Source organism: Cygnus olor, chromosome 1, assembly GCF_009769625.2.
Source record: "Cygnus olor isolate bCygOlo1 chromosome 1, bCygOlo1.pri.v2, whole genome shotgun sequence".
Classification (NCBI taxonomy): Eukaryota; Metazoa; Chordata; class Aves; order Anseriformes; family Anatidae; genus Cygnus; species Cygnus olor.
This window is the reverse complement of record NC_049169.1, coordinates 207,284,352-207,308,805: the sequence shown is the minus strand read 5'-3', so window position 1 is coordinate 207,308,805 and position 24,454 is coordinate 207,284,352. Positions and strand designations below refer to the sequence as shown.

The following is a 24,454-nucleotide window of genomic DNA, read 5'->3' as shown; positions in this document are numbered from 1 at the left end:
CCGCCATCCCTCAGATCCTGGACAAATGAATCCCTTGGGAAGAAGAGAGGAGGGAGGTGAGGAGGCACACACGAAGCTTTTCCCACCCTGGAAACTGTCTCCACTGACATCTAGTGGCAAACCAGTCCTTTTTTTCCCTGGCACAGAGGAGAGCTGGCTCCTCCAGGCACTGCTGCCAACCCTCTGGTCCCCACTGGTGGTTCTGGGTGGTTCCGAGCAGGCTGAACACAGGGGCAGTGCAGGAGGTGGCTGCAGGACGGATCATTTTTTTAATTTAAAACCATTACCCCTCGTCCTGTCACTATTCTCCCTCACAAAGAGTCTCTCTCCATGAGAGAAGCCATGCTGGCTCAGAAGAAACCTAGTTCAGCGTTTCCGTCTGTAGCCAAAAGCCCAGGGAAACCTGAAAATACAACAAATCTGCTTGCAGCAAGCACCCACCTCCCACTGCCTTCATCTGCTCTTTGTGGGAGGACCGTGATCTTGAAGCCTGTGTGGGTTGGTGGATCTCGACCACATTTTTATCTTTCCAGCCTGCACAGGTTACTGCAGATAGAGGTGGTCCCAGACCTGTCAACACCCCTCTCCTCTACCCCTCTGAGATGGAGATCCAGATGGCACAATGCAGGTGGACTACAGACGTATTTACAGAACCACGAAATAATGCTATCCCATTTCTTCTTCCTTTCTTGATATATATATATATATATTTGGCACAGAGGCCCTGCAGCAACCACACAAGGCCCTCTCTGTACAACCAGAGCTGCACAGTGCCCCTGCCCTCACCCGTGGCTGCTCAGTTTTTGTAAAATCTCTAGTGAGGGTTTCCAAAAGAAGCCTTATGGAAAGCCAAGCAGCTTATTTCAACCTTTTTCACTATTATCCCCAAATCTTCTGGCTCTGTTCTGGGAGGTTTGCAAGGCAGGACTTCCATTTTCTGACTCTTCCCAAGCAGTCCATATTTACCCACAAGTTTGTGGATATTTTCATTTATTAGTTCTCCCCATTATTATTTTCTAATTTACACAGCACATCCAAAGGCCTGTAATCCCCTAAAATGTTAACAAAATGACCAATTTCCCCATCTTTGGCCACCATGGAAGTTTTATGCAAGAAATCCCATCCTGTTGTTATTCACGTAACACAGTGCCCAGACTGCAGGGATGATGACATGTCAAAAGAGGAAAAAAGAGGTGATGATGTCAAAAAAGGTAAAAAAAACAACTCAGAAAACCTGTCCTGCAACTACATTTGTCACGTTTATTGTCATTTGGCTTGAGCGAGGCGCAGGGATCACAGCCCTCCCTTGAGATGCTGCACAAACACAGCAGAAAAGACCTACAATAGCTCAAAATTTACAGTTAACCATAATCTATGTTTATAGGTAACTGTAAATAATTAATAGCTATTGTTAAATTTTACTTAAAGTAAGGGATAACAGTTTGGCACTCTCGAGCTGCCAAGACTCCTAAGGTTTCCCTGCAAATAGTAGAAAAGCTCGTCTGTGCTTTTCACACATTTTTCCTGAGGGGCGTTTCCTTCATTTGTGACTGACTAAAAATAGGAAGAAAGGTAAAAAACGAAACAAAACGCGGCCACAGCGGGGCTGGCGCCCTCCCCTTAGCGCCGCTCCCCTCATGGCGACGGGGATGGCAGCCATGAGGGGACGGCCTCTGTAACCGCCCCCAGGCCGCATATTGGGGTGAATTATCCTTCTGTCAGCGCCTGGGCCCTTTCACATCGGGTTTTCAGCCATTTTAACGCCGACTGAGGGCGCTCGCAGCCGCTTGGGAAGGCGGAAAAACGCTCTGACAGAGGGAGGGTTAAACCTCGCCAACATGGCGGCGCCGGGAAAAACTACATTTCCCATCGTCCCCCGCAGCCAGCCCCACGTGATGGCGGCAGGCCAATGGGGAGCGGCGGAAGGCAGATATAGCCCTCCCAGGAGGCCGCGCTCCCTCTTTTCCGCCGGGCGGCGCGGCTCAAGATGGCGGTGCAGATCTCCAAGAAGCGCAAGGTGAGGGGGGGCTTCCCGCGTCGCCGCGGCCTCAGGGCGCCTCCATATCGGCGGGGCCGCGCTGAGGGAGGTCTCGGGCTTCGTCGGCGGCGGGGGATGGCGGCGGATGGGGGAGGATGGCGGCGGATGGGGGAGGATGGCGGCGGATGCGGCGCGGAGGCCCGGTGGGGAAGATGGCGGCGGGAGGCTGGCGGGGTGCTGAGCGGAGGGAGGGGAGCTGTGCCTGGGAACCTCAGGGCAAAGGGTTTTGTTTCTCCTTATTTCTGTGTGAGGAGAGGAGCTGCCAGGCTGCAGGCCGGTTCAGGGATGAATTTGGCCCAGGCTTAAACTGGGAAAATCCTCACTTTATGTTGAGTGCTTGACCGGAGATTGACTTGGCCCGTTTGTTTTGTAGTTTGTCGCTGATGGCATCTTCAAAGCTGAGCTGAACGAGTTTCTGACTCGCGAACTGGCTGAAGATGGCTACTCTGGAGTAGAAGTCCGGGTTACTCCAACCAGGACTGAGATTATCATACTTGCCACCAGGTAACTGACACGCTGCTCTTGGGTCGTGGAGGCTGTGCCAGGCCATAAGTGGTGCTGCTGAAACTTTAAACGATAACGTTATTAGGGAAAGACGTTTGGGAAAGAAATCCTGAAATGATACTCAGTGATACAGCACCATTACAACCCCTGCTAGTCAAGGATGAGGACGTTACAACCCCTACTAGTCGAGGTTGGATGCTCTCTGGAAGCTCTGTGGGACGGTTGCAGGCTCTGACATGGGGACACTTTCTCAGTTATACTTCAATGTCTTGTGTGTTCAGTTTCTCAGTTATACTTCACTGTTCTGTGTGTTTGTTTTTTATCCATTACAGGACCCAGAATGTCCTGGGTGAGAAGGGGCGCCGCATCCGGGAGTTGACAGCTGTCGTGCAGAAGAGGTTTGGCTTTCCTGAGGGAAGCGTTGAGGTAAAACTGCCTCAGTTAAACCAGTAGTAAGTGGGCTGTTCACTTAGCTGTGTGCACTTTCTGTGTGGTTTCAGCTGGAAGTTTGTTTGGAGATATCTTGGGGCGCGTTTTACCTGTTCTCACAAAATGCTGTTGCCCTGAAAGAGAAGATGGTTGGCTCTTAGCGGTATTTTGAGTGCTGTCAGTTTGGCTGGTTTTTGCTGCTTTCCCTACGTGTAGGATCTGAACAGCAGATCTCTATAAATATCTGTGGCAGGGAGTTGGAGCTAGATGATCTTTAAGGTCCCTTCCAACTCTGATCATTCGATGATTCTGTTTTTTAGAGGATGTTGCTGCACTAATATTGAAGTGAGAGATGAGTCCAGCAGCTTAATTTTATTTGTACGTTACTATTACCCTTAGTAAATTCATAATGCTTCTGCCCTTAGAAAGTGCTTTGTTACAGAATGAGCTCTGAGATAGTGTATGGTAACCGCAATGAATTAGATAGTAAAGTGACACAACAGTGATCTCCTGGTGTATTTTTAATGGTTGAAATCTGGCGTCCTCACTAGTGCTTTCCTCTAAAAAATTCTGGGGGAGGCTGTGGGGTGGAAAGTTGTGGTCTGGGGTGCTGCTCACATTTATTCCTGCTCAGCCAGTGCTGCTGCATCACATTATACAGTGAAGGTTGCTGATGGTCTCCAGCAAATGTATAAACTTAATGACACCAATCCTCGGAATACATCACGAGTTGTTGGCTCTATGAATATTGTCTACGTGATTTTTGAATGTCTCCTGAAGTATTAGATGTTGGCTCTTGGAGATGTCAGAGTAAACGCACCTCACTCTCCCAGCTCACTAGTTAGGTTTGTTTTTTTCTGTTTTGGTTAAAGTCCTCTGTTTTATTCTTGGGGGTGCTGTGTTTGAGCTGGCGGCTTCAGCAGACTTACCTTGTGTGTTGTCAAAACTGCAGGCCTGGTTTCTGAGGCTGTCTGGATACCTCTCTCTGTTGTTACCGAATGTTTTGGGGCTCTTTGGAAGCAGCAGCTCTTGAGAACTGCAGCAGACGTGTTTTAATAGTGGAGTGTTAATGGGGTCCTCAGCTCTGCCAGGAGCCGGGTGCTAAGGGAGGGTTAACTGAACGGGGTGTAAGGGATGGGACATGGAGCAGTATGAAGCTCCTGCCTTCTGTTAAATGAAAAGCATCTGGAAATAAAGCCATTGCTGAGTTTACTAATCGCATTTTTTTTTTGTAGCTCTATGCCGAGAAGGTGGCCACGAGAGGTCTGTGCGCGATCGCTCAGGCAGAGTCCCTGCGGTACAAGCTTCTGGGAGGCTTAGCGGTGCGTCGGTGAGTAGAGCAAATCGAAGGCGGTGCAGGCTTCAAGCACCATTTCAAAAGAACCCCTCATCACCTTTAGTTTGAAAATTTAACCCGGTAATGCTGTACACGGAGAGGGCAGTTCGGAGTTTTGATTTCTGCTGCGTACAGCTTTTTGTGTAGTATATGGTTACTTTTTGTAGCAATTGCTACATACTGGATTTCAAAAGTAAATGTTGAAGTCCACAGCAGATGAGATTAAAAGTCGGGTGACTGGTGTGCATAAAGCTTGCGTTTCTTTCTTTGCGATTAAATGGTTCAGAACACAATTTGAAGCCTTCTGGCTGAGCTGCGGTTGAGGTGACGAGGTGACGGTGGCCCTGCTTCTCAGATCCCTTCGGTGATGATAAGATGACGAGTCAGAAGCGGGTGGCTCCTGCTGAGTGGTGCCCCTGCGGTGTCACGTTCTGTGATGCTGCGGCTGGCTCTTCAGCAGGAGCATCCTGTCCTCATTGAATGATTCTGAGGCATTTGTCTGAGGAGGGACGGGGGCTGGCCCCTGACGTAATCGATTGTCCACCTTCAGCTACGGAGCTGCTTTTGGCTCTCAGAACGTGCGCTTGTCGCTGTGCCCACAACTTTCCGAGGCCCATAACTGAAGCTGGTGTAAAATGGCACCGGGGGGCCGTGCGGATTTGGCCGAGATGCCCTCAGTCAGCGGGACTAACCCAGAGCTTGTTCTGCTCTCTGCCTGCAGAGCCTGCTACGGTGTCCTCCGCTTCATCATGGAGAGCGGCGCCAAGGGCTGCGAGGTGGTCGTGTCGGGCAAGCTCAGAGGTCAGCGCGCCAAGTCCATGAAGTTCGTGGACGGCTTGATGATCCACAGCGGGGACCCCGTGAATTACTACGTCGACACAGCCGTGCGTCACGTCCTTCTCCGGCAGGGTGAGTGGCCGGGGTGCGGATCCCTTCGCGGCTCTGGTGGTTTCTGTTCCAAGCGCTTTGGAGCCAGAAGATCTCAGCTGCAGGTATTCCGTGCCTGCAGGTGGGAGATTTTCCTCAGCTGTGAGGTGGCTGCATGGTTTTGATGCACCACTGACCTTGCAGTGTGCTTCTGTGGTGCTGCCCCTGGGAATTGTAACTCGAGGGAGATGGAGAAGCGTCCTTTAGCAGACAACAGGACTTCCTGTGGTCATTTTTAGTCTTCTGCCTTTGCTAGTAGTGGGGACTGAATGTTTCCAGTTGACAATGTGATTTTCCAGACGCTGATTTGTGTCTTACGGCTTCTGAGGCTGGTAGCAAAACACCTTAGAAATAGAGAAGCGCTTCCTGACTGTGTTCAAAGGTTGTTTGCAGTTGGATTCTGGCTCTCTTGGCTCCCAGGGGAAGTCGGGCAAAATTTGGGTGCTTACAAGGCCCACAAAAAAAGCAAACATTGCTGACAGGTTTCCCCCCATAGCTGTGCTGTTTCAGGTCTTCCCAGCTAAACCAGCCAAGCCTGCTCACCCTGGTCCTTCCCCTTGGTAAAAGTGACTTCTACATCTTAATCGGCTTCGCGTTACTTAATCGCAGAGCATCCGATGTAGGAATGCCAGCACAAAGTCACTCGGTCTTCCCTTCGGTGACGATACGATGACGAGTCAGACGGTGGTGTCCTCGCATCAGCGCGGCCTGCTCGGTGCCACGTTCTGTGGTGCTGTGCCAAGGCTGCCTTGGGCAGGACGTCCTGCGCATTGGGTGATTTAGAGGCATTTGTCTGAGAAGGGATAGAAAAAAAACGAGGCAGTTGGCTAGGAAACCGAGCTGAGTTATCCCAGGAAAAATGGTTTCGCATCAGGGTTAGCGTGACGTAAGGGTATAGGTTCTGTTGTAGTCATCCTGGGCTGCGAAGTTCATGAACAAATAGACTGATTTAGATCTACAGTAACTAGATTTTTAAGCTCTTATCCCTGTTGTCTTAATTAGCTGCCATCTATTCAGTGTTGTCAGGAGACGGTTTTGATGCAGGGACCATTTATTTTGTAGAGAATTCTCCAGGGAGAATTTATTTTGTAGCCTTGGGGCTTTTCACTGCTGACTGTGCACTTGGTATCTCGTGTTGAATGAGCGCGTCTTTATCCTTCTTTTGCAGGTGTATTGGGAATCAAAGTAAAGATTATGTTGCCTTGGGACCCAAGTGGAAAGATTGGCCCCAAAAAGCCTCTGCCAGATCATGTCAGCATCGTGGAACCCAAAGAAGAGATCTTGCCCACCACTCCCATTTCAGAGCAGAAAGGTGGCAAGCCAGAACAGCCAGCCATGCCTCAGCCAGTTCCCACTGCCTGAGAGGTAAGAGCCTGCGAGCAGCGGGACTTGGCTGGGTGAGGGTACCCGTGGGAGAGGTGTCGTGACACCAGGAAAGCTGTCAGGTAGCTGGGGTGCGGAGAAGAAAAGCAGGAGTGAGCTGTTCTCCTCCTTCGGACAGCTTCGCGCTGTTCCGGGGGCAGCCATCAGCTGGGGTGCGTGTTTTGGGGACCGCCGTCGTGGCTGCGGTGGGTTAGTGGCACGCTGCAAAGCACCCGAGCTTGCCCTTCGGTGAGGATGTGATGACGAGTCTGAAAGGGAACGTCCGAGTGCCCTGCTTCGTGCTGTGTTCTGCAGCTCGAGATCTGGGACCTTGGGCTGGGATTTGAGTGACCTAGAGGCATTTGTCTGAGAAGGGCTCCGTGCCTGAGCTGTTTCCACACCACTTCGCCCATCTGCCAGCACGCAGCTGACCCCATAGGGTATCTACTCCTCCAGCAGTACCCATCTGAAGTTTGGCTCTGAAAAGCCAGTACGTTGAACGTGATTTGTAGGCTGGTTTCACGAGTAAAAGATCCAGGTTTGAACTCCTGTCTCTAAATGAGTATTTTTGGGTAGGAGAATGGCAGTGGAAAATGGTCTGCTACCGTCTCACTCAGTATCTTGTTGTTTTTTTTTTTCCTTACAGGGTTTGCAGCATCTGCAACCAGAAGCTTGACTGTCCTGAAAACATCTCTTAATAAAATCACAAAAGACAGTGTTTGTGGAGGTGCTTTTTTTGCAAGGTGTATTCAGAGAAAGCCTCGCTCCGAGCTCTGGTGTGGAAGGAATTCCTTCGCGTTTCTTCTAGCCTGTGTTACCTTTTGGAGTGAACTTACTCGATCCTGATCTAAACGGAGAGGGGACAAAACGCTGATTTCTAGATAGAGATGGAGCAGCAGTCTGGTATTTAGGGTGTCATGAATATCTCCAAAACCTGGAGTCGTGGCAAATCTTTAATTACATACCAGTCTTTCTCCGAGGTTTCCAGAAGGGGGAGCTTTTTTAGCGATGTCCAAAGCCGTTGTGATCTTTCAGGCTTCAGCTGAAGTATTTCTGTATTTTTTACTAAATGCTTTTTTTTACCTCTGTGCTGCAATTTTCCTCCTCACTTTAAGATGTTCACTGTGGGGCTTTCAGGGCTACAGAGAAGAGCCTTACAGCCCTTGTTAGGGAGAGGTAATGTCACTTGGTGGCGATACGAGGTGAGACAACCTTCTGGGCAGCTGTTCACACATTACTTGGAAAAAAAAGTACACGTATGTATGTAGATCTCAAACCTTCTGTCCTACGTATTTAGATGAAAATACATTTAAAAGGTTGAGAAAATCTTGTCTTCTTTTGAGACTTGAACAGACAGAGTATTAATTTGTTGCTGTGTTACGAACTGGCTTCAGTGAGGAGCTGTCGGGTTGCGTAGGTAGATCCTGAAGCTGATAATGAGGTTACAAGGCTACTTTTTTTTTCCTTGGGAGTAGCTTCTACATCCAATTTTCCATTTTCCGGAGGCTCCTCTGCAAGAACTGTGTAGGCAGCCTCTGAACAGGAATTTCAAACTGACAGCGTCAGAAACTTGTCTGGCAGTGGATGTGTGAGCCTCAGCCTTCCTGTTCCTGGCTCTGGCAGGGCTTCTGGAAAGCTGGTCTGGCAGGGAGCTGGCTGGGATGCTGCTTAGGTCTGTCAGAAACAGACGTGTCTTCGCAGGGTGTCACGGAATGAGTCTGATTTTCGGGTTTCTGTGCACATCTTCTGGTGGAAACCTTTAAAAACCAGAAGTTCTAGCATGTTATGTGTTAGAATGATATCAGAAGTGATCAGTGTGTGTGAGTTTCTTAATTCAAATTTGAAATTTGAGTTTGGAAAAGAAGAAAAAGAAAAAAACAGACCAGCTTTGTCACTTCGTAGGAGCAGAAGTGTGTGAAAGAGGTGATCCTTCCCCTCTGCTCAGCGCTGGGCGGGTGCCGGAGCCCTGGCACAGGCTGCCCAGAGAGGGGCTGGGGGCTCCTCCTTGGGGATCTCCAGCAGCCGCCTGGACGTGGGGCTGGGCCCCCTGCTCGGGGTGGCCCTGCTGGGGCAGGATGCGAGCACCAGATGACCTCCAGAGTTCCCTGCCAGCCTCAAAACGTTCTGGGATTCTCTGAAAGCTGCAAGACCTGAAGCAACAGAAGGGCGATGCACAGTTGCAAGCCTTAATATCTAAATTTGTAGATGTCGCTGTAAGTAGTGTGTTCAGGTGTGGTGTGCTCTCTCCTTGCTACATGAAGTGGGCTGTGAGGACCTGAGAACGCCAGCGGGGTTTGTCCTATAATGCTCAAGACTTCTGTGAGGGAACTGAGTCCCTTTCTGTCATAGAATTATTAAGGCTGGGGATGGATGCTGCGATTTTCTGCAGTGAGAGGCTGTGAGCCAACAAGTACCTGGTGCTTTTTCAGTCCGTGAGGAGCCCCACGTGGATGTGTGCACCTGCTTGTCCCAGAGGTGCTGCTTTGGTGTGGGGAACGCAGGAGAAGGATGCGGCTTTTGTTTCGCTTGTGGCAGGTGGTGGCACACTCGAATACAGCAGGTTAACAGGCACAGGCCAGCAGGCTCTGACCTTGCTGGCTTTTCCAACACCTAGCTGTGTGTCCAGAACAATGCTGCAGGTTCTTGCTTTTCTTTATCCTTTTTTTTTTTTTTTTTATCCTCTGTTTCCTTCAGCTGGGTCCCAGACAGACAAGTTTTGGGCTGTAGGTTCAGGAAGGGTGGTCCTTGTGCCTAACGGATCACTTTTATTCCTACACAGATACATTTATTTTTAAGAGCCATTTGCTGCTCGGTTCAATGTCACAGCAGTAAGTCCTCCTGTTCGTGAAGCACCAAAGGTGCTGGACACTTGGCAGTTTTGCAAACCAGCCAGTAGTGCTCCTTTCCCATGACATAGATCATGGGAATTGACCCATATACGTTTGTAACTCTGGTCTATAAATACCCCATCAGCGGCAAGGAGCTGCCGTAAGCTCTTCTAAAAAGAATATTTTGTCCCCACCCAAGCCCTGCGGCTCAGCTTGGTTGCCCAGAGGTTTCATTGAAAAAGTTTTATTGCAAAATTATACAACTGTCATCATGTGGATACAAGAAGAGACGATAAAAGCCATTGGACAGCTGCATCCACATGACGCGAATTATTCACAATATCCCACAGTGTGTTCTCGCCTTGCCCTCCCCGTCTCTCCCCCCCCCACCCTGACCTCCAGAATGTGCTACAGCATGTGGGTTTCAGTGCGCTGATTCACCGCGTAGTGTCTAGCATACACGCTGGGTTTTAGGCTTCCCGTGCATTTGGGTACGTCCCTGTGGGTTCCCTCCTCCCCCCGACACAGTCAGGAAAGCACCTGGGAGCATGAGCTAGGAAGAAAATGGGGCAAGACCTCCCTTTCCAGCTGGCTTGGATGGGAATTAGGGCAGACCTGCTGTTCTGCAATCGTGTGTCCTTGCAAAGCTGGAGAAGACACGGTCAGGTTAAACCTGGGGGCGCAAGTTGCTGTGTTTTGGGCTGTTTGAGAGCTAACTCCTTAATTTCCACTTAATAAATAAGTGGAGACAGTCCTATATATGGTCTGAAAAAAATGCAGTATTGGGCTTGTGTAAAGCAGCCTGACAGCGAATGCATTGGAAGGGAAGTAAAAGCAACGCATTCACGCTGTCGTTGCTGGTTCCAAATAACTGCTGCTAATTTATGACACTCAGATTTCTCTCTCATTTCAGTAATTTGTCATGATTTGCTCTGTCTCAGTGCATAGCAAGGCTTACCTGACCTGTGCTTCGATGCTTGTGGGGTTGCATTGGTTATTTCTTTAAATAGTATTAACCTGACAACGTCCCTTAATGAGAGGAAGATAGGAAAAGCCTCCAAGTGGAGGCTGGAGCAGGCTGTGAAACTTGCTAATCATCAGACATAAATACGTATATAACCATAAATACATTTGTTTTTCAGTGTGCCCTTGTCCAGGTCAGCCGACAGGGAGCTAAAGTATCACGGAGGAGAAAGGAGCGTCAGAAAAGGGTCAGTAGGAAGCTGGGTAATGGCAGCTCGAAAGCTAAATTATACAAGAAAGTGGGGTTGAGACCTGATCCACCTCCCTGCGAGAGGCCAGCAGGAGGGCCTCAGCCTGCCCCGGGAGCTGATGGGTTCTAGCCCTGGCTGTAACTGGGGGAACCTTCACAGTGTAAACTTTGACATCCCTATGAGCTGATGCAGAAGCAGCGAGAAGTTCCTCTGTTGGCCCGGTACAGGATGTTTTATTTACGGATGTTGGCCCAAGAGCCCCCTCCGTGATTCCTGGAAACGTGGAGCACAGCCATTTATAGGAATTCCTCGCAGAAGCGTTTGAAGGGACCTCAAGTGGGACCTCGTTCTAGAGGCTCCTCTTCTCTTTCGCTTCTCTGCAGCGTAGACCAAAGCTGTGCCTGGCTTTGCGGTGTTCTAGCTAAGGAGCTGGTGCCTTGCTGAAGCATCTACCCATCATCCAGAGCAAGGGTTAGGCAGGACAGAAAGGCACAGCTCCGTGCAACCTCGGCTCTTACCTGCTGGCACTGTCCTGTTCTGCTCCCGCTGGCATGCCTGGGGCTGAACCCCAGAATCAGCCCTTGTTTTGCTCTGTTTTGTACCACTTAGGAAAGAAAGAGACAAGCATGCGTCTGCCTTCCATCACAAGCAAGAGACAACCGCAGAGGGATCAGAGCAGCTACGGCATAGCGTTTCACAGCACCAAAGTGTGGGGGGGGTGGGGGTGGAAAGCAGAGCTAAATGTGCACAAGCGTTTGAGATGGAAGGGTGGTGGGCCGGTGCCTTTGCAGGGCTGGTGGTAGTAGCAGGAGGCTTAATTTTAGCGCAGGGAGGTGCGAGGCATCAGCCTGAGCATCTCAGCTGAGGTGCCCAGAGAGCACGTGCCAGTTCCCAACCATTCCTGGTGACCCTCTTGTGCCAGGCTCCCCTGTTCCTCTGGAGGTGGGTTTGTGCAATAAGAGTATTTGGGGGTGAGGTAAAGTGTATGCTGGTTTCTCATCACAATGCACCCTGGTCTGAATAGCACCCATAGTTCGAGAAGGATACAAAATAGTGTTTCCCCTTTTTTGAAATCCCCCACTAAAAAACACAAACCAAAACAAGCTCTGGAAAAAAAAATAAAACTACAACTCATCACGCATCTTGTCTCCTTTGGGCCTCACGAGCCTGCCAATGAAAAGAATGGAGTTGGTTTTGCTGTCCTTGATCAGGAAGACGAAGGGGTGGTCAGCATAGAAGAGCTTGGGGTTCCTCATCTCCTCCCGGCCGTAGATATCAGCATCGTAGGGGTTCCCTTCCGTGTCCCATTCGAGAGCAGCGGCGTGGAAGACGTTGGACAGGTAAAGATCTTTCTTGCCCGAGATCTTTGACAGGTCAGCCTTGGTTTTGTCAATGGCTTCGGTCAGGCCCAGGTCAGCCAAGTGTTTCTAGGAGGAGAAAAGAGGTCAGCAACTCTCCCGGAGTCAGACTAGCCGATGGGAATAAAGCTGCCTAGCACAGATAGCCCATTATCCCACTGTTTTCTCTCCCACCCCAAAGAACTGCAAGGCTTAACTGCCTTCTTCAAGGACCTCCTTTACCTGAAGGTCATGGCTGACTTCCAGGACGACTTTAGGCAGTGAGATGGCCACAGATCTCTTCTTCATCTTGCCAGCCCAGGTCTTCAGCTGTTCCCTGTTCAGCAGTTTCTCGACCCTCTCCAGAGGCTCCACGTGGTTTGGCATGATAAAGATCATGCTGGAGAGTTTGTGAGCAAGTGGCATCTCTACCACCTGGAGCTTCTCTGTCTCATCATCATAGTAGTTGTAGAGACCTTGAAGTTGGAATCAGAGGTAGGAAATGGTGAGATGGAGAGCACAGGCAGAGCTACCCCCGACTTTTTTGCCAGTTCACCCTGGACTTGCCCTGACAAGCAAGGGAAGAAAATCAGTGCTATTTTGGGAATTACTGGAGCTGGCAACAGCTCAAAATTGTGGATGCCGTTCATGTGATGAGCTAGCATTTATTTCTAACAGCCAAACACTCAATATCAAACCTGGATTCTCTCTGCTTACAGAGATTGAATCAACAGCAAGCACACCCTGTTTTGTTCTCTCTCATTCATTGCCCATGGAGCAAAATGATCTTGGAAGCAGTTGGTAGAAAACTGAGCAGCAGGGAGCATAACTCCAGCAGGTTAGGAGTTGGACTCGATGACCCTTGTGGGTCCCTTCCGACTCGGGATATCCCATGATTCTATAATTCCAGGTCTTGGCAAGGGGCAAGAGGTTTGTAACTTACCTGTGCGATGCATCATAGGAACACCCACGGTGTAGGACCGGGACACCATGAAGCCACGGTTGTCTACCATCTTATGGTGGAACTTTTCATCCCAGTGAGCTACAGGAGAGAGAAATTCAGCATGTGAGAAAAAGGTGGTAATTTCATGCCTGGTTCCTAACTACATGCTCTGAAAAACAGTATGCCTCCCGTGGACCCAGGATTTATTTATCTTCCCACTTAGGCTGCTTTATATGGACTCAAGCTGGGTTTTGGGTCGCTTGCATCAATAATTGAAGGCAGAACTTACGCTTGAAGAACATGGCATTGACAATGAGGGCTCCATCAGTTTTCTCGACGTCTTTTGTGACCTCCGGCAGTTTCCCATCCGTGGTCTGGGCCGCCCACTCGTTGATGGATTTCAGGGCGCTCCTCTTGTCTCGGAAGTTGATCTTGGAGTGCTCGTAGTTGTAGTGCTTCTTGCTGTTCTTCACGAAGTCGTCGGCGAAGTTGATGGAGGCAGGGCCGTACAAGCGGTTGCCGATCTTCCAGGTGACGTTGCGGGCCGTGCTGTTGCTGACCTCGTTCAGGAGCTCCGACAGCCCGCTGTGCACATAGTCGTCGTTCAGCTTGTCAGCGCTGAGCACCGCCTTGGCCTGGGAGGCGGTGGCGGCCTTGCCCCCGAGGGACACGAGGCCGAGGGAAGAGGCCACGACCACGGGGGACAGCAGGATGTTCTCCATGTCCTTGTCCTTCGCCATGGCGTGGTAGAGGTTGAAGGCCAGCGTGGTGCTGCGGTCGGCCAGCGTCGTGGCCTTGTCGCTCAGCTTCCTGTCCTCCGAGGGCACGGCCGCAGCCAGGCCGCAGAGGGCGAGCACCGCAATAATCCACATGGTTTCGGCAGCACCCAACACCCTTGGGGACCTGCTGGGCAAGAAGAGTTCACCGTTAGGATGTCCCAAACCCTTCCTGTGGCGTTCAGAGACCCCAGGGGCTCCTCAGTGAAAGCCACTTCTAGTTTCCAGGGACTGCCAGAGCACCCACATCAATGCTTTGCTTGGGTTGCAACGATCCCAAGTCCATGTTGGGCCTTCCCCCAAACAACAGAGTCCAGGCTGCACTCTGAAACGCAGGGCCTGAGCATTTTTGAATGAAAGTTTCCTTTTTAAACAAATTTTGCTGTATTACTTTATGTTCGTGTACAGTAAATGACTTAAGGAAGGGCCAGGGAATGGGAACGACAAGTACTTCTGTCCACAGAGTGGCAAGTTGAACCTCTGCACTGGTCAGGAAAAGGTAAAAGTGGGATGTTTCTGCTGCCCAAGGGCCACGTAGCCGGTTCATCCTGGGGCTATCGGGGTCAGTGTGTGGCAGGATTGTCCCCTCTGGGGACCCCAGCTCAGCACCCAGCGCTCAGCATTCTAGGCACTAGGTGGAGCACGGGAGCTTCCAAATCAGAGGGGCCCTCTGAGGAGCTCCAAGGCTGGCCGGGCAGCTCCAGCTGACTCAATTTTGCCTGTTCAGCTCTATCAGAGAAGAAGGGGGACAGAGGGAGGTGGCAAATCCCCTCCTTTCCCCCTTCCTCTAACATACACGCGTTAGTGAAGCATCTCATCACAAGGCAAGTGCACCCAGGCCCAGTGAGGCCTCAGAGCTACTGTAGGGTTTTTAGATGAAGTCTAAAAACTGACCAGTCCTAAATGCTGTGCCTGAAAGCTAGCTCGTTGAAAGTTGAAACTAAAGTGTGAACGTTTACTCCAAGTGGGTTGCTTGGGCTCCCTCTCTGCTGAAAATATACATTTGCAACCCAAAGTGAGCTTTTCCCGCAGGCTGCCTCATGCCCAAGGCTACCAGGGCCTTGGTCCTGTCCTCCCAACCTGCTCCGGGCCTGCGGAGAGGAGAACTGCAACGGGTTAAAGCAAGCAGTGCAGGAAGCGAAGGGCCCGCCGGGATTACATATGGAAGGAAGCACGCACACAGCCCCGAGCAAAGCGAGTGCGCAGTTCCACTGGGGACCTATTGCCAGAGTGGGAATTACGTAGCTCCAGACGGGGAGGCAATTTATATCCTAAAGCCCTTTTGCGAGCAAGCCTTCCGTTGAAGGGAAGCACCGTCCTGGCTAAAATCAGAAGAAAAAATGTGTGCAGAGGGCTCAAACCTGCCCCTGATGCACTTTAAGGTGAAAATAGTGTTAGGTGCACCAAGCATTTAAAAGCTGAGGGGTTTTCTTTTCTCTCTCTTTTTTTTTTTTTTCCTTCCCTTTTATTTCTAAAAATACCTTGAAATTGTTTCATAGGGAGGTCAGCGTTTGCCTTTTTCCCTCTGAAAGAAAACAGATACACGGAGTAGTTCTCTCGCGAGCAACCCAAGGCCCGCGCCGCTTACATCCTCAGCCTAAAAAAGCTCCATGACTTCAGAGACCGGCGAAAAATTTTGGCCTGGCAGCCGGGCTGTGATGAGTAGTGCCTCAGCCTGCGGCAGCGAGACAGAAAAATGTTGCCCATCCTTGGAGGAAGGGTGAAATTATCGCTGAATTTGTAACCCAGGGTGAAAATAGGTCCGGATGCCACCGGAGGAATGTGCAGCTGATAGCATCCTCTCGGGGGCTGAACGGCCCAGCCCTGCGAGGGGACGCCCCATGCCAGCGTGGCATCCCGCAGACCTCGCGGGGACCCGCTCTCCGGGCAAGATTTGGAGGTGCCACCGCTTGCCGCCCCTCCAGGACCGTGCTGTCACCGCAGGACTTCAAGGAAAAGCCATCTCCGTGTGTTGGCAGAAGGAGGTGACGCTTTGGGAAGGCAGGCAGAGGGATGGGGATCGTCGGGCTCGTCTGCTGAAAGCTCGCCCTCCTGCGCTGGGCTGGTGCCCAGGGTCCTCAAGGCTCCCAGGCTGGGCAGGAGCAGGAGCTCGCGGCTTTCTCCAGCCCGGCACTGCTCAAACCAAGTCGGCGCTTCCCTTCTTCCCTTCTTCCACCCCCGCAAAGTTTCTCCGGGGTGCAGCTTCTCCGCCATCGCCCCTAGCAAACCTTTTAACGCCCTTCCTTTGGCAAAACAGAGCTGGCTTTTGGGGTGCCCTACCCATACCCCCCCCCCAAAACCCAACTCCATGCAACACCCCCCATTTTCCCCCTTTCCTCCTCCCCCCCAAAAAATCCCATACGTATTTTGGGGAGCATGCAACACCCCAAACTAACGGCCTGCAATCTCAGCTTGGCACATCCGTCCCCCCCTTGGCGGTGGGGGTCCCAAGGGCCATCCCCCCCCCCCCCCTTTACCTGCGGAATGGGGCTGCTGCCTTTCCTCTGCTCCCCTTGTGCACCTCCCGGGCGGGCGGAGGGGGTATATAAGGGGCCGGGGAGAAACTTCTGGAAAGTTGGGAAAAACCTCTCAAAAAAAAAAAAAAAAAAAAAAGGAAAGAAAACGCCTGGGGAGGGAGAGGAAGGGGAGGATCCGAAAAAAGCTCTCCCGGCCTCCCGCCAATGGCAGAGAGCGGCCAGCCCTGCTGCTGCAAAGGGGGGGTCCCGGGGGGGCTGCGGGGATGCGCGGGGGGCCTCCTTCTCCTGCCTCTGCTGGCCTCCAGCTGGGCCTCGCCTGGTGCTGGGGGGTACATGGGGGGCTCTGGGCTTGCTCATGCCCAAAGTGGGCTCTTGTGTTAGTGTGGGGCTCTGGAAGGGCTTCTTCGCAACGCCCCCCCCCCCCCCCCCGTGGCCCCCCAGGCACCTCTTGTGGCAGGGTGGTCGGTGGTGCAGGAGGAGTGGGGTTGATGGATTTTTTTGTAGGGTGTCATTGCTTTTTTTTTTTTTTTTTTTTCTTTTTCAGGGTGTCATCCTTTTTGTAATTGGTGGTGTTGCAAAGCGCCCTGCCCCGTGCACCAGCCGTGCCCACAGGCAGCAAAGGTTTAACGTCTGCATCAGTTTAGAGCCACAGCTCGCCGTCTGATGTGTCCCCAAAAGTCCCCAAAAGGCTTCCGTCTATTACCATATCCCACAGTACTGCTTTGCCAGCCCTCTCCCCTCCTGCATAACACCCTCTCTCCTCTTCCCCCTCTCCCTTTCCCCCTCTCGGTGCTGAGCCTCTTTTACCCATCGCATCCTCTGTACTTCCCAACCCATAGGTGTGAGGTTAGTGGGTTGGTGTTCCTTGTAGTGGCAAAGTCCTCATGTCCATCAAATTTCCGCAGTTTGGAAAGGGCTCATCTTCAGTCTCTGTTACGGCAGCAGATATTTGCAGCCCCAAAGTAACTTCGAAGGAGTTAAATATTCCCGATGCCTGTGTGCCTGGCTGAGAGCGCCTGCAGCAAAGACTGTGCCGTAGAGAAGTTTCTGTGCTGACTCACAGGTAGTGAACTCCAGTCGGCTTCACCCCTGTCACATTTTAAGCCGGCTTGGGATGTTTTTTATGGCAATCTGGCAGCCCCTTAGGGACATTTTCCAGGTACCACCCAGTAATTAAGCACCGTGCTCTTTAATGGTGACCACATTAGAAGGATGCTGCATCGTGTTGGTTAGCTTCTTCCCTTACTTCTAATCGCTGCTAATTTTATTTTGCCCCCTCTTAATGCTGGTTTTGGCTCTGCAGGTTTCCCTCAGTAGGCAGGGGTCTCAGCACGTCGCTACCTCTTGATGCTGGGGTAGAAAATAGCCCCATGTCTAGCCTGGATATTCTGCCCTCACCCCTGGTTGTTGTCCTGCAAGCACCAAGATCAGCCCATCTTTCCACTTGCCACCCCACCACACACTATCACCCCCCCAATTCCAGTGATATTTGTGATATTTGAGTGCTGTCTAAACCATTTGGATGATGCCTTGTGGGTATTTACTCCCCACCTCAAGCGAGGTGAGGTCTTTGAGCCATCCCTATACAAATATTCCCACCAGCAGCAATACACCAGCTCCCGGAGCTCTAATAATGAAACAAAAAGTGAGTTTCTGCAGTGACTGAGCTCACAACATGCCTTGCAGCAGCGAGACCTTGATAACAGCAGTAGTAGATAACGGCAGGTTTGTTCTGGTCACTGGATGTTTGCTTCTGGCTGTGAGGAAGATTGTCCCATTCATCCACTCCCAGCAGCATTTAGCGTGGCCAAACTGATCCGCACGGTGATATTTGCACAAAAACTGTTATAGGGGAAGCGTGCCAAGGGGTTCACTCATTGGGCGACCTTTTGGGTGCCAAGCAGGAAGTCATTTCAGCAGCCCGAAGGCTCCTGGCGTTATGTGAGGTTTTTATTTCTATTTCAGTGGCGTGTTGGAGAAAGAAATGCCTGAGCAAAATGTATTTCCAGCTGATGCCTTCCATGGGCATTTTGCATCCAAGCAGGTACCTGAGGCTGAGGTCCTTAATGGTAGGATGCTGAAATGGTCCTAATTAGCAGAGATCATGCCAGTGATCTCTGAGCAAGTGGTGGTGCTCAGAGGGATCCAGTGGGGGAAGGAGTTCTACGGTACCTTGAGCATCATGTCCTTCCGTGCTAGTGTACATTTGGAGCAGTTTTCTTGCCTTCAGTGGGGCTTTGTGTCTACAGAAGTGATCAAAATGCAGCCCTGGGGTTTTTACAGCACAATCTTTGCTTTATTACTGTGTTGCTATGGAGCAAAAAAATGAGTTTCCTGCTTGCAAACAGTCAGTGCCCAGGTGAAGTGGTGCTGGTCTGTACCAGCAGCACACGCCAGCTGAGAAATGAGAAGAGCTCCTTTAAACCTCCAGTGTCAGCCAGCTTTCCCTGCCAAGCTTTGAATTGCTCCACCTCCAAACCCTTCTAATAATTACTTCCCAGGTGAGATTTTATTTTATTTTTTAATTCTTCCAAGTGAGATTTAAAATACATTCTAAAACTTTTCATGAGATTTTATATATTTTTTTAATTCTTCCCAGTGAAATTCTAAATTTTTTCGTCTCTTTCAATGCCTCCCAGCACCAAACTATTTCAACAGAAGGACAGTGCTCTGTACTTCAGTCCTTTTCCTCTGTACTTTCAGTCCTTTTAAATGGACTTGCCTCGATAAGGGGAATATGGAGTTGATTAAAAATAGTTCTTGTGTCTGAGGACAGGCAGCCCAGCACCAAGATGTTTCAATTTTTGCCTGATTTTTTAATGTATTTTCCCCTATTGCCCTACTAATTTATCTCCCAGCTAGCACCATCCCAGCTGAATTCCTCTAAGATAACCACAATAAATCAGCAGGGATTTATGATGTTAACATGCAGAAAATGAGCGCATTCTACCAAAATATCTGCAACCAGCTCGATCGTGATGGGGAATATATTTTCCAGGGCAAAAGCGCTGGGAATCGGGCTGATCTGCTTGGCAGGGGGCAGATTTCTCTATCCATCGAGTGATTTCCAAGCGCAGTCGGACGTTTTCGGCTCTCCCAGCCCCCACAGTGCCACGTAGGAGATCCGATGGCGCTGGGGTGGGAGAGGACCGGGAAGGGGGGAGCGATGCTGGGAGTTGCCTTCTTCCGTCTTCTCTGCTCCCGTAATGAGAGGGCCCGGCTGCCAAAAGACACATCCACTTCTGCAGCCCAGCTCCTCCCCTCCAGCCAGCCGGCTTTTTTTCTGCAGGGCAAAACTTTTGCTTCTTTCATCGCCAGCTGCTTCAAGCGTGGTTGCGGTCCCTGGGGATGGAGAGCCTTCGGTTTAGGAGGGTGCGGATCTACCGAGCTATGAGATACTTTAATTAAAAATAATAATAATTCACGTGATATGGGTCTGATCCTACACAGCCCGACAAACCAGGCAGGGATTTACTGCATCTGGGCTGGGTTTGGGGGAGTTACTGAGGTAAATCTGCCCGGTACTGGGAGTCCTGCAGCCAGCCCTGTGGTAAACTACGCATGCCCAGACGTTTTATGGCCGCCGTGGTCGGTTGGCCTGGCTTTTGTAAAGCAGTGTTACTAATTCACTCGATTATATATTACAGGAGTGCTTTAGTCCTACGAAAGCAAGTGAAACCAAACCCTGCCCTCTACCAGGCTCTTTGGACAGAACTTTTTAAATATAAACACCAGCAGCTTTGCACGGTTACCCTGTCCTGTAGGCTGCAGTGACCCACGAGACTGATGTTGTTTTCCCATAGTAGAATCCAACGTCTCCTAAACTGCCATGAGACAGCGCTGCTGTAGGATTTCTGCTTTTCAAGATCAAGCATGGTCTAGCAAGGCTAGCAAGGAAGGTGATTTGTAGAGAAGATACCAGAGAAGGAGTCCCTTGTAACTCTCAGCTGTAATGGGGCAGGGGAGTAAAACTGCCTGCCTTATCCCACAGTTAAGAGCATGGAGCTAGGCAGAAGAAATCAAGTGATCAATTTAAAAGAGATCCCAGGCAGTCCTTTTTCACAAAGTTGCATCCACGGAGACAAATTTATGGAAAACAGCTCCAGGAGTGGATGCTACTGGGGGTAGACGCGGATGTACGCTGAGCATCCACAGCCCAGCAGGTCTGGGTGCTAGGGTGGCACAGGGGAAGGACCACAGGTGGGCTAGGACCAGGTGCTTGTCGTAAATTCTCTCTCCTGTGTCACTGGTGGAGTGTTGCTGGATGGACTACAGGACTGTCCAAGCAGGACATTTTGTACATACACAACACGCAGTGGGGTTAGGCGTTGGAGCATTAAAAGCCATGGGACCTGCAATGATCACAGGGGAGGTGGTGAAGGCAATACTGATCCTCTTGGCAGCCTCTACCTTGAATTGTAGAATTGTAAAATCATAGAATCAGAGAATGGTTTGGGTTGGAAGGGGCCCTAAAGCCCACCCAGCCTGGCCCCTACCAGGGCTGGGGCACCCCCAGCTCCTCTGGGCAGCCTGGGCCAGGGCCTCAGCGCCCTCAGAGGAAAGAATTTCTTCCAAATGCCTCCCTGCCAGGCTCCAGCCGGTGCCCCTCGTCCTGTCCCCCCAGCCCTGACAAAGAGTCCCTCCCCAGCTTTCCTGCCCCCCCTGCAGGCCCTGGCAGGCCGCTGGCAGCTCTCCCCAGGGCCTTCTCTTCCCCAGGCCCACCACCCCCAGCTCTCTCAGCCTGGCCCCACAGCAGAGCTGTTCCAGCCCCTGAGCATCCTCGCGGCCTCCTCCGGGCCCTCTCCAGCAGCTCCGTGTCCTCATGGACTGCTGAGGAGCTTGTCTGTCTCTGAATTTCACCAGCAAAATCTCTCCCAAGCCAGAGCAAATGTTGTGGATGAAGCCAGGCAGCAGCCACGGCCGCTGCAGCCTCGCAGCCCTTTTCCCCCTCCCTGGCTCGCAGCCGTGCCCGGCTCCCAGCTTGGCTGGGGCTGTACGGGACCGGCTTTGTCCGAGCAGACAGCACACAAAGGACGGCAGTGAAGCTGAAAGCTGAGTGTCCTGTGGATCTGTGCCCTGGCCTGTCTGGTTTGTAGCAACATCGAGCTAAACTCATCCCCACTAACCCTGCCATGCCTGGAGCAGGGGGATGCGGCTGCCCCACAGCGAGGGGGTGCTGCCTCTTGGGAAGTGTTGGGGTGGGTTTACGTGCCCTAAAATTGCAAGTTTTGGCCATGGATGCACATTTTCAGCGGTCAGCTTTCACTCCTTCAGCAAGTGTGATGGAGAACAAGGAAGAAAACAACACCGATTGCCCTGGAGGAAGTTCTGCATCGCAGGAATGTCGTGATGCACACAGGCCCCGGCTGCTGCTTTCCCGCAGGGCATAGAGGAGAGAGAGTCCCTTGATCCCACTTCGTAATCCCTGTTTAATACTCCAGAGAAAAGGTCAAAATCCACAGGGTCCCCTGCCAACCCATTGAGGACGGGGGGAAATTCCTCGGGTGCTCTCGGGTGGAAAGGAGGGCATCTGTTCGGCCTCAGCGCAGGTCCCACGTGGGTAGCGGCAGGTCGGCTGGCGCACCCCCATGTCCTAAACGATGGGGAAAAGAACAAAAAATGGGGGTCTTTGTGGGTAGCCGCGGCTCAGGGATGGAGTTTGCCTTCCCTAGGAACACCCACGGCCATCGGGTCCTGTGCTCTTTCTACACTGATTTAGGAGATCTGATTTAGGGTTGTGACAAGGCCAAGAGGATTCCCTTTTCCTTTCCGGGCTAGCTGGATGAGTGTTTGTGCTCCTCATCCCTCCCTCTGCCTTGCAGTGAACGGGACCATCTGGATCCGCCCAGAAGTTAACCAAAAGAGCAAGAAAACAATTAATTTTTCAGCCACGTCAGCCCCACAAACGCCAGGGCCACCTCAGGGGCAGGCTGCAGGAGCGGGGTGAGCCCAGTGCTTTGGGGTGCCGTGGCCTCAGTTTCCCCATTTCCAGCACCTGGTCGTTGTCCTCCTTAGAGGCAGGGAATGTGCCACCTCCAGTTTTTGACCCTTTATTACAAAATGTGAAGGTCCAGGACTGGGGAGGTATGTCTGCTCAGAGCCAGGCATGGAGCAAGGGCAGCTCCTGGGGGTGGAATCTCTGCTGTCTCATAAAAAGCTGCGTTCCCATCCACTGCAACATTTCAGCTCTTCCTCGTCTCATCCTGGCTGCCTGTTTTCCAGAAGGAACGTGGAGCTTTGAGCTCGGTGCCTCTCCTTTAAGTCAGGTCGAAGCTGTCAGAGAGCTGAGAGGAGGCGCAGACCCGCATTCCACCCCCCTGCAGCGCCGCAGTTTTGGGCCCCTTCGAAGGAAATGGGATGTAAAAGGAAACCATTTATTCCGGAGCCAGCTGAGGGAGCAGAAACGCCCCTAAAGCTGACCCTGCTTGGGGAGAAATCCTCTGCCAGCCAATCTTCTCCTTCCAGCACAGCGCTGGGACAGGCAGCGGGGCGGGTGCAGCCTGTGCACGCGTGTGCACGCGCGTAGGAGCACAGTTTGCACAACTGCGTGTGTCACCGTGACAAAACCAGGCTGGCTCAGGCCCCAGCAACCTTCCTGGTGTCCCTCGAAGTGGCGTGGTTGTTAGAAGTGGGGTTTGCTAGGTGCTGGTGATGGGATGGGGGTGAACGCTGGACACCCTGGATTCGTGTTTTACGCTGCATTGGGGATTTTGGGGTGCTCAAAGCTGTGGGGGAAGGCAGGAAGGGAGGAGAGAAGAGATGAATTCAAGGAAAGCCACACTGTGCTCAGCAGCCCCTGCACTGGGCAGAGGTCCAGCAGGAGCAAACGGCACGTACATTGCTCATTGCTCACGTGCTGCGGATATGTAAGCAAAGGGATGCTTAGGAAGGGTCGTGGCAGCCTCTTCGTCTTTTCCACTCTCACACAGACAACAGAAAAGCTGCCCAGAGAGATAGAAGAGGAGAACGAGCTTCATCCTGCCTAGGGACCCCATCCCCAGTGAGCACCTTGTGCTGATCTGTTGGGACCAAACCCGCTGCTTGAGGTCTGAGCTGTTGCCTCTTTGCTTGGGCGCCATGCACCCACATCAAATGTCACACCAGTCAGGTCCCTTCGTGTAAATGTGGGGTTGGGCCCAAATTTGGCCAGGGAGCTTGAGCCAAGCTTTTTAGTGCTTTTTGCAACTTTAATAGTTTTGTTTTTATTTTTATTATTATTTTTTTTAATATCATTTTATGGTGTCTGACAGATGCATAGCTTCACACATTGTTCAACACATTTAGCCATACGTTTCTCTCTGTCCAAAGTTTCCTATATCCCAGAATATAATTTCTGCATGCAGGACCCTTATAAAAAAGGGGTGTCTTTTACATATCCTATGCACCAAACCCCACATACTATATCTAACCTAAATACGACCGTTTAAAATATGCCAGCACAGAATTGCAATGAGCATTTTCCAGCTACTGTATGGATCTGGAGTGAAAGCCTGGCAGAAAAGTGGTGGCAGGCAGGATTTCTGGAAATGTCAAGGAGCCCACATGATGCAACCCTGCTGCATTCTTGCAGAGCGCCGTCTGCGAGCGTAATCCTTAGCAGGGGCTGCTGGCATTTTGCTCCAGATGTTCAGGGACTGCACTGACCCGCTAAAGACTTTTCCAGGGTCAGGTCTGTATCCCGCCAGAGCTCCGGGCTTTGTGCTGCCAGTGGTGCAGAGCCACATTCATGCGTCAGGGAGACTTCTAATTTTAGCAGCAAAAGCCACCGCTAGATTTCCATTTTCCTTCTTTTGTAACTCACAGAGAGGAGAGTTGTTGATCGTCCAGCGAACCTTTTTCTGCTTCCCATTTCAGATTTAACCCCAGCAGCCTGAAACCTTTACTAAAAGCACACAAAAAATGCATCCAGCTCCTGCAGATCTTTCTTCTTTGCTTCTGCCTTTGCAGAAAGCCACTGGACACAGCAAATCTTGCAAGGTTTTTGGTGCACACGTGGCCAAGTTGTGCTCAGCTTCCCTGGCACTAGGAGCCTTGATGGGACCTGGTGGAAGTGCCTTTTGGCTCTTCCTGGAGCTCAATTAGCTGCTGTGGGCACTGACAACACTTTGGCCACTGCAGGCAAATATACCCTGGCTTTTCTCTCTTTCATTCATAACACGCTGATGGAGACGTAGCTGTGACTCCTGTACTGCTCACACAAGTGTTAGCAAGAAAAATGTGGCCCATCTGCCGAATTGGGTCCAGAAACTCACAAAATAGTCAGATATTTGGAAGTCTGGGGCT

The 24,454-nt window shown here is 51.3% G+C and overlaps 2 protein-coding genes and 3 non-coding genes across 7 annotated transcripts; 4 read left to right on the top strand and 1 right to left on the bottom strand.

Moving 5' to 3' along the window:
- The first annotated feature begins 1,890 nt into the window (after nt 1-1,890).
- On the top strand, nt 1,891-7,311 carry RPS3 (ribosomal protein S3). 2 transcript variants are annotated; one of them, XM_040544641.1, is made up of 7 exons: nt 1,891-2,017; nt 2,412-2,542; nt 2,875-2,968; nt 4,207-4,301; nt 5,029-5,216; nt 6,403-6,599; nt 7,243-7,311. In XM_040544641.1, exons 1-6 carry the CDS (start codon nt 1,988-1,990, stop codon nt 6,594-6,596), a joined length of 732 nt encoding a protein of 243 aa, XP_040400575.1. In that variant the 5' UTR covers nt 1,891-1,987; the 3' UTR covers nt 6,597-6,599; nt 7,243-7,311. The 2 variants fall into 2 exon arrangements, with proteins under 2 accessions (XP_040400575.1, XP_040400576.1); XM_040544642.1 differs by lacking the exons at nt 1,891-2,017; nt 2,412-2,542; nt 2,875-2,968 and adding an exon at nt 2,976-2,994.
- On the top strand, nt 4,667-4,815 carry LOC121064226. The gene has a single exon (XR_005816425.1). It is a non-coding gene; the product is annotated as a small nucleolar RNA SNORD15 (small nucleolar RNA).
- LOC121064227 lies at nt 5,888-6,036 on the top strand. Its single transcript, XR_005816426.1, has one exon. It is a non-coding gene; the product is annotated as a small nucleolar RNA SNORD15 (small nucleolar RNA).
- On the top strand, nt 6,841-6,971 carry LOC121064228. The gene has a single exon (XR_005816427.1). It is a non-coding gene; the product is annotated as a small nucleolar RNA SNORD15 (small nucleolar RNA).
- A 2,842-nt stretch (nt 7,312-10,153) lies between the features above and the next one.
- On the bottom strand, nt 10,154-16,365 carry SERPINH1 (serpin family H member 1). Of its 2 annotated transcripts, none has more exons than XM_040544640.1 (5): nt 16,172-16,365; nt 13,208-13,821; nt 12,919-13,017; nt 12,219-12,451; nt 10,154-12,065 (listed from the first exon to the last, which is right to left on the bottom strand). In XM_040544640.1, the coding sequence occupies exons 2-5, from the start codon at nt 13,788-13,790 to the stop codon at nt 11,763-11,765; spliced, it is 1,218 nt and encodes a 405-aa protein (XP_040400574.1). In that variant the 5' UTR covers nt 13,791-13,821; nt 16,172-16,365; the 3' UTR covers nt 10,154-11,762. The 2 variants fall into 2 exon arrangements, with proteins under 2 accessions (XP_040400574.1, XP_040400573.1); XM_040544639.1 differs by having other exon boundaries at nt 13,208-13,824; nt 16,172-16,319.
- Between the last annotated feature and the right edge of the window lie 8,089 nt (nt 16,366-24,454).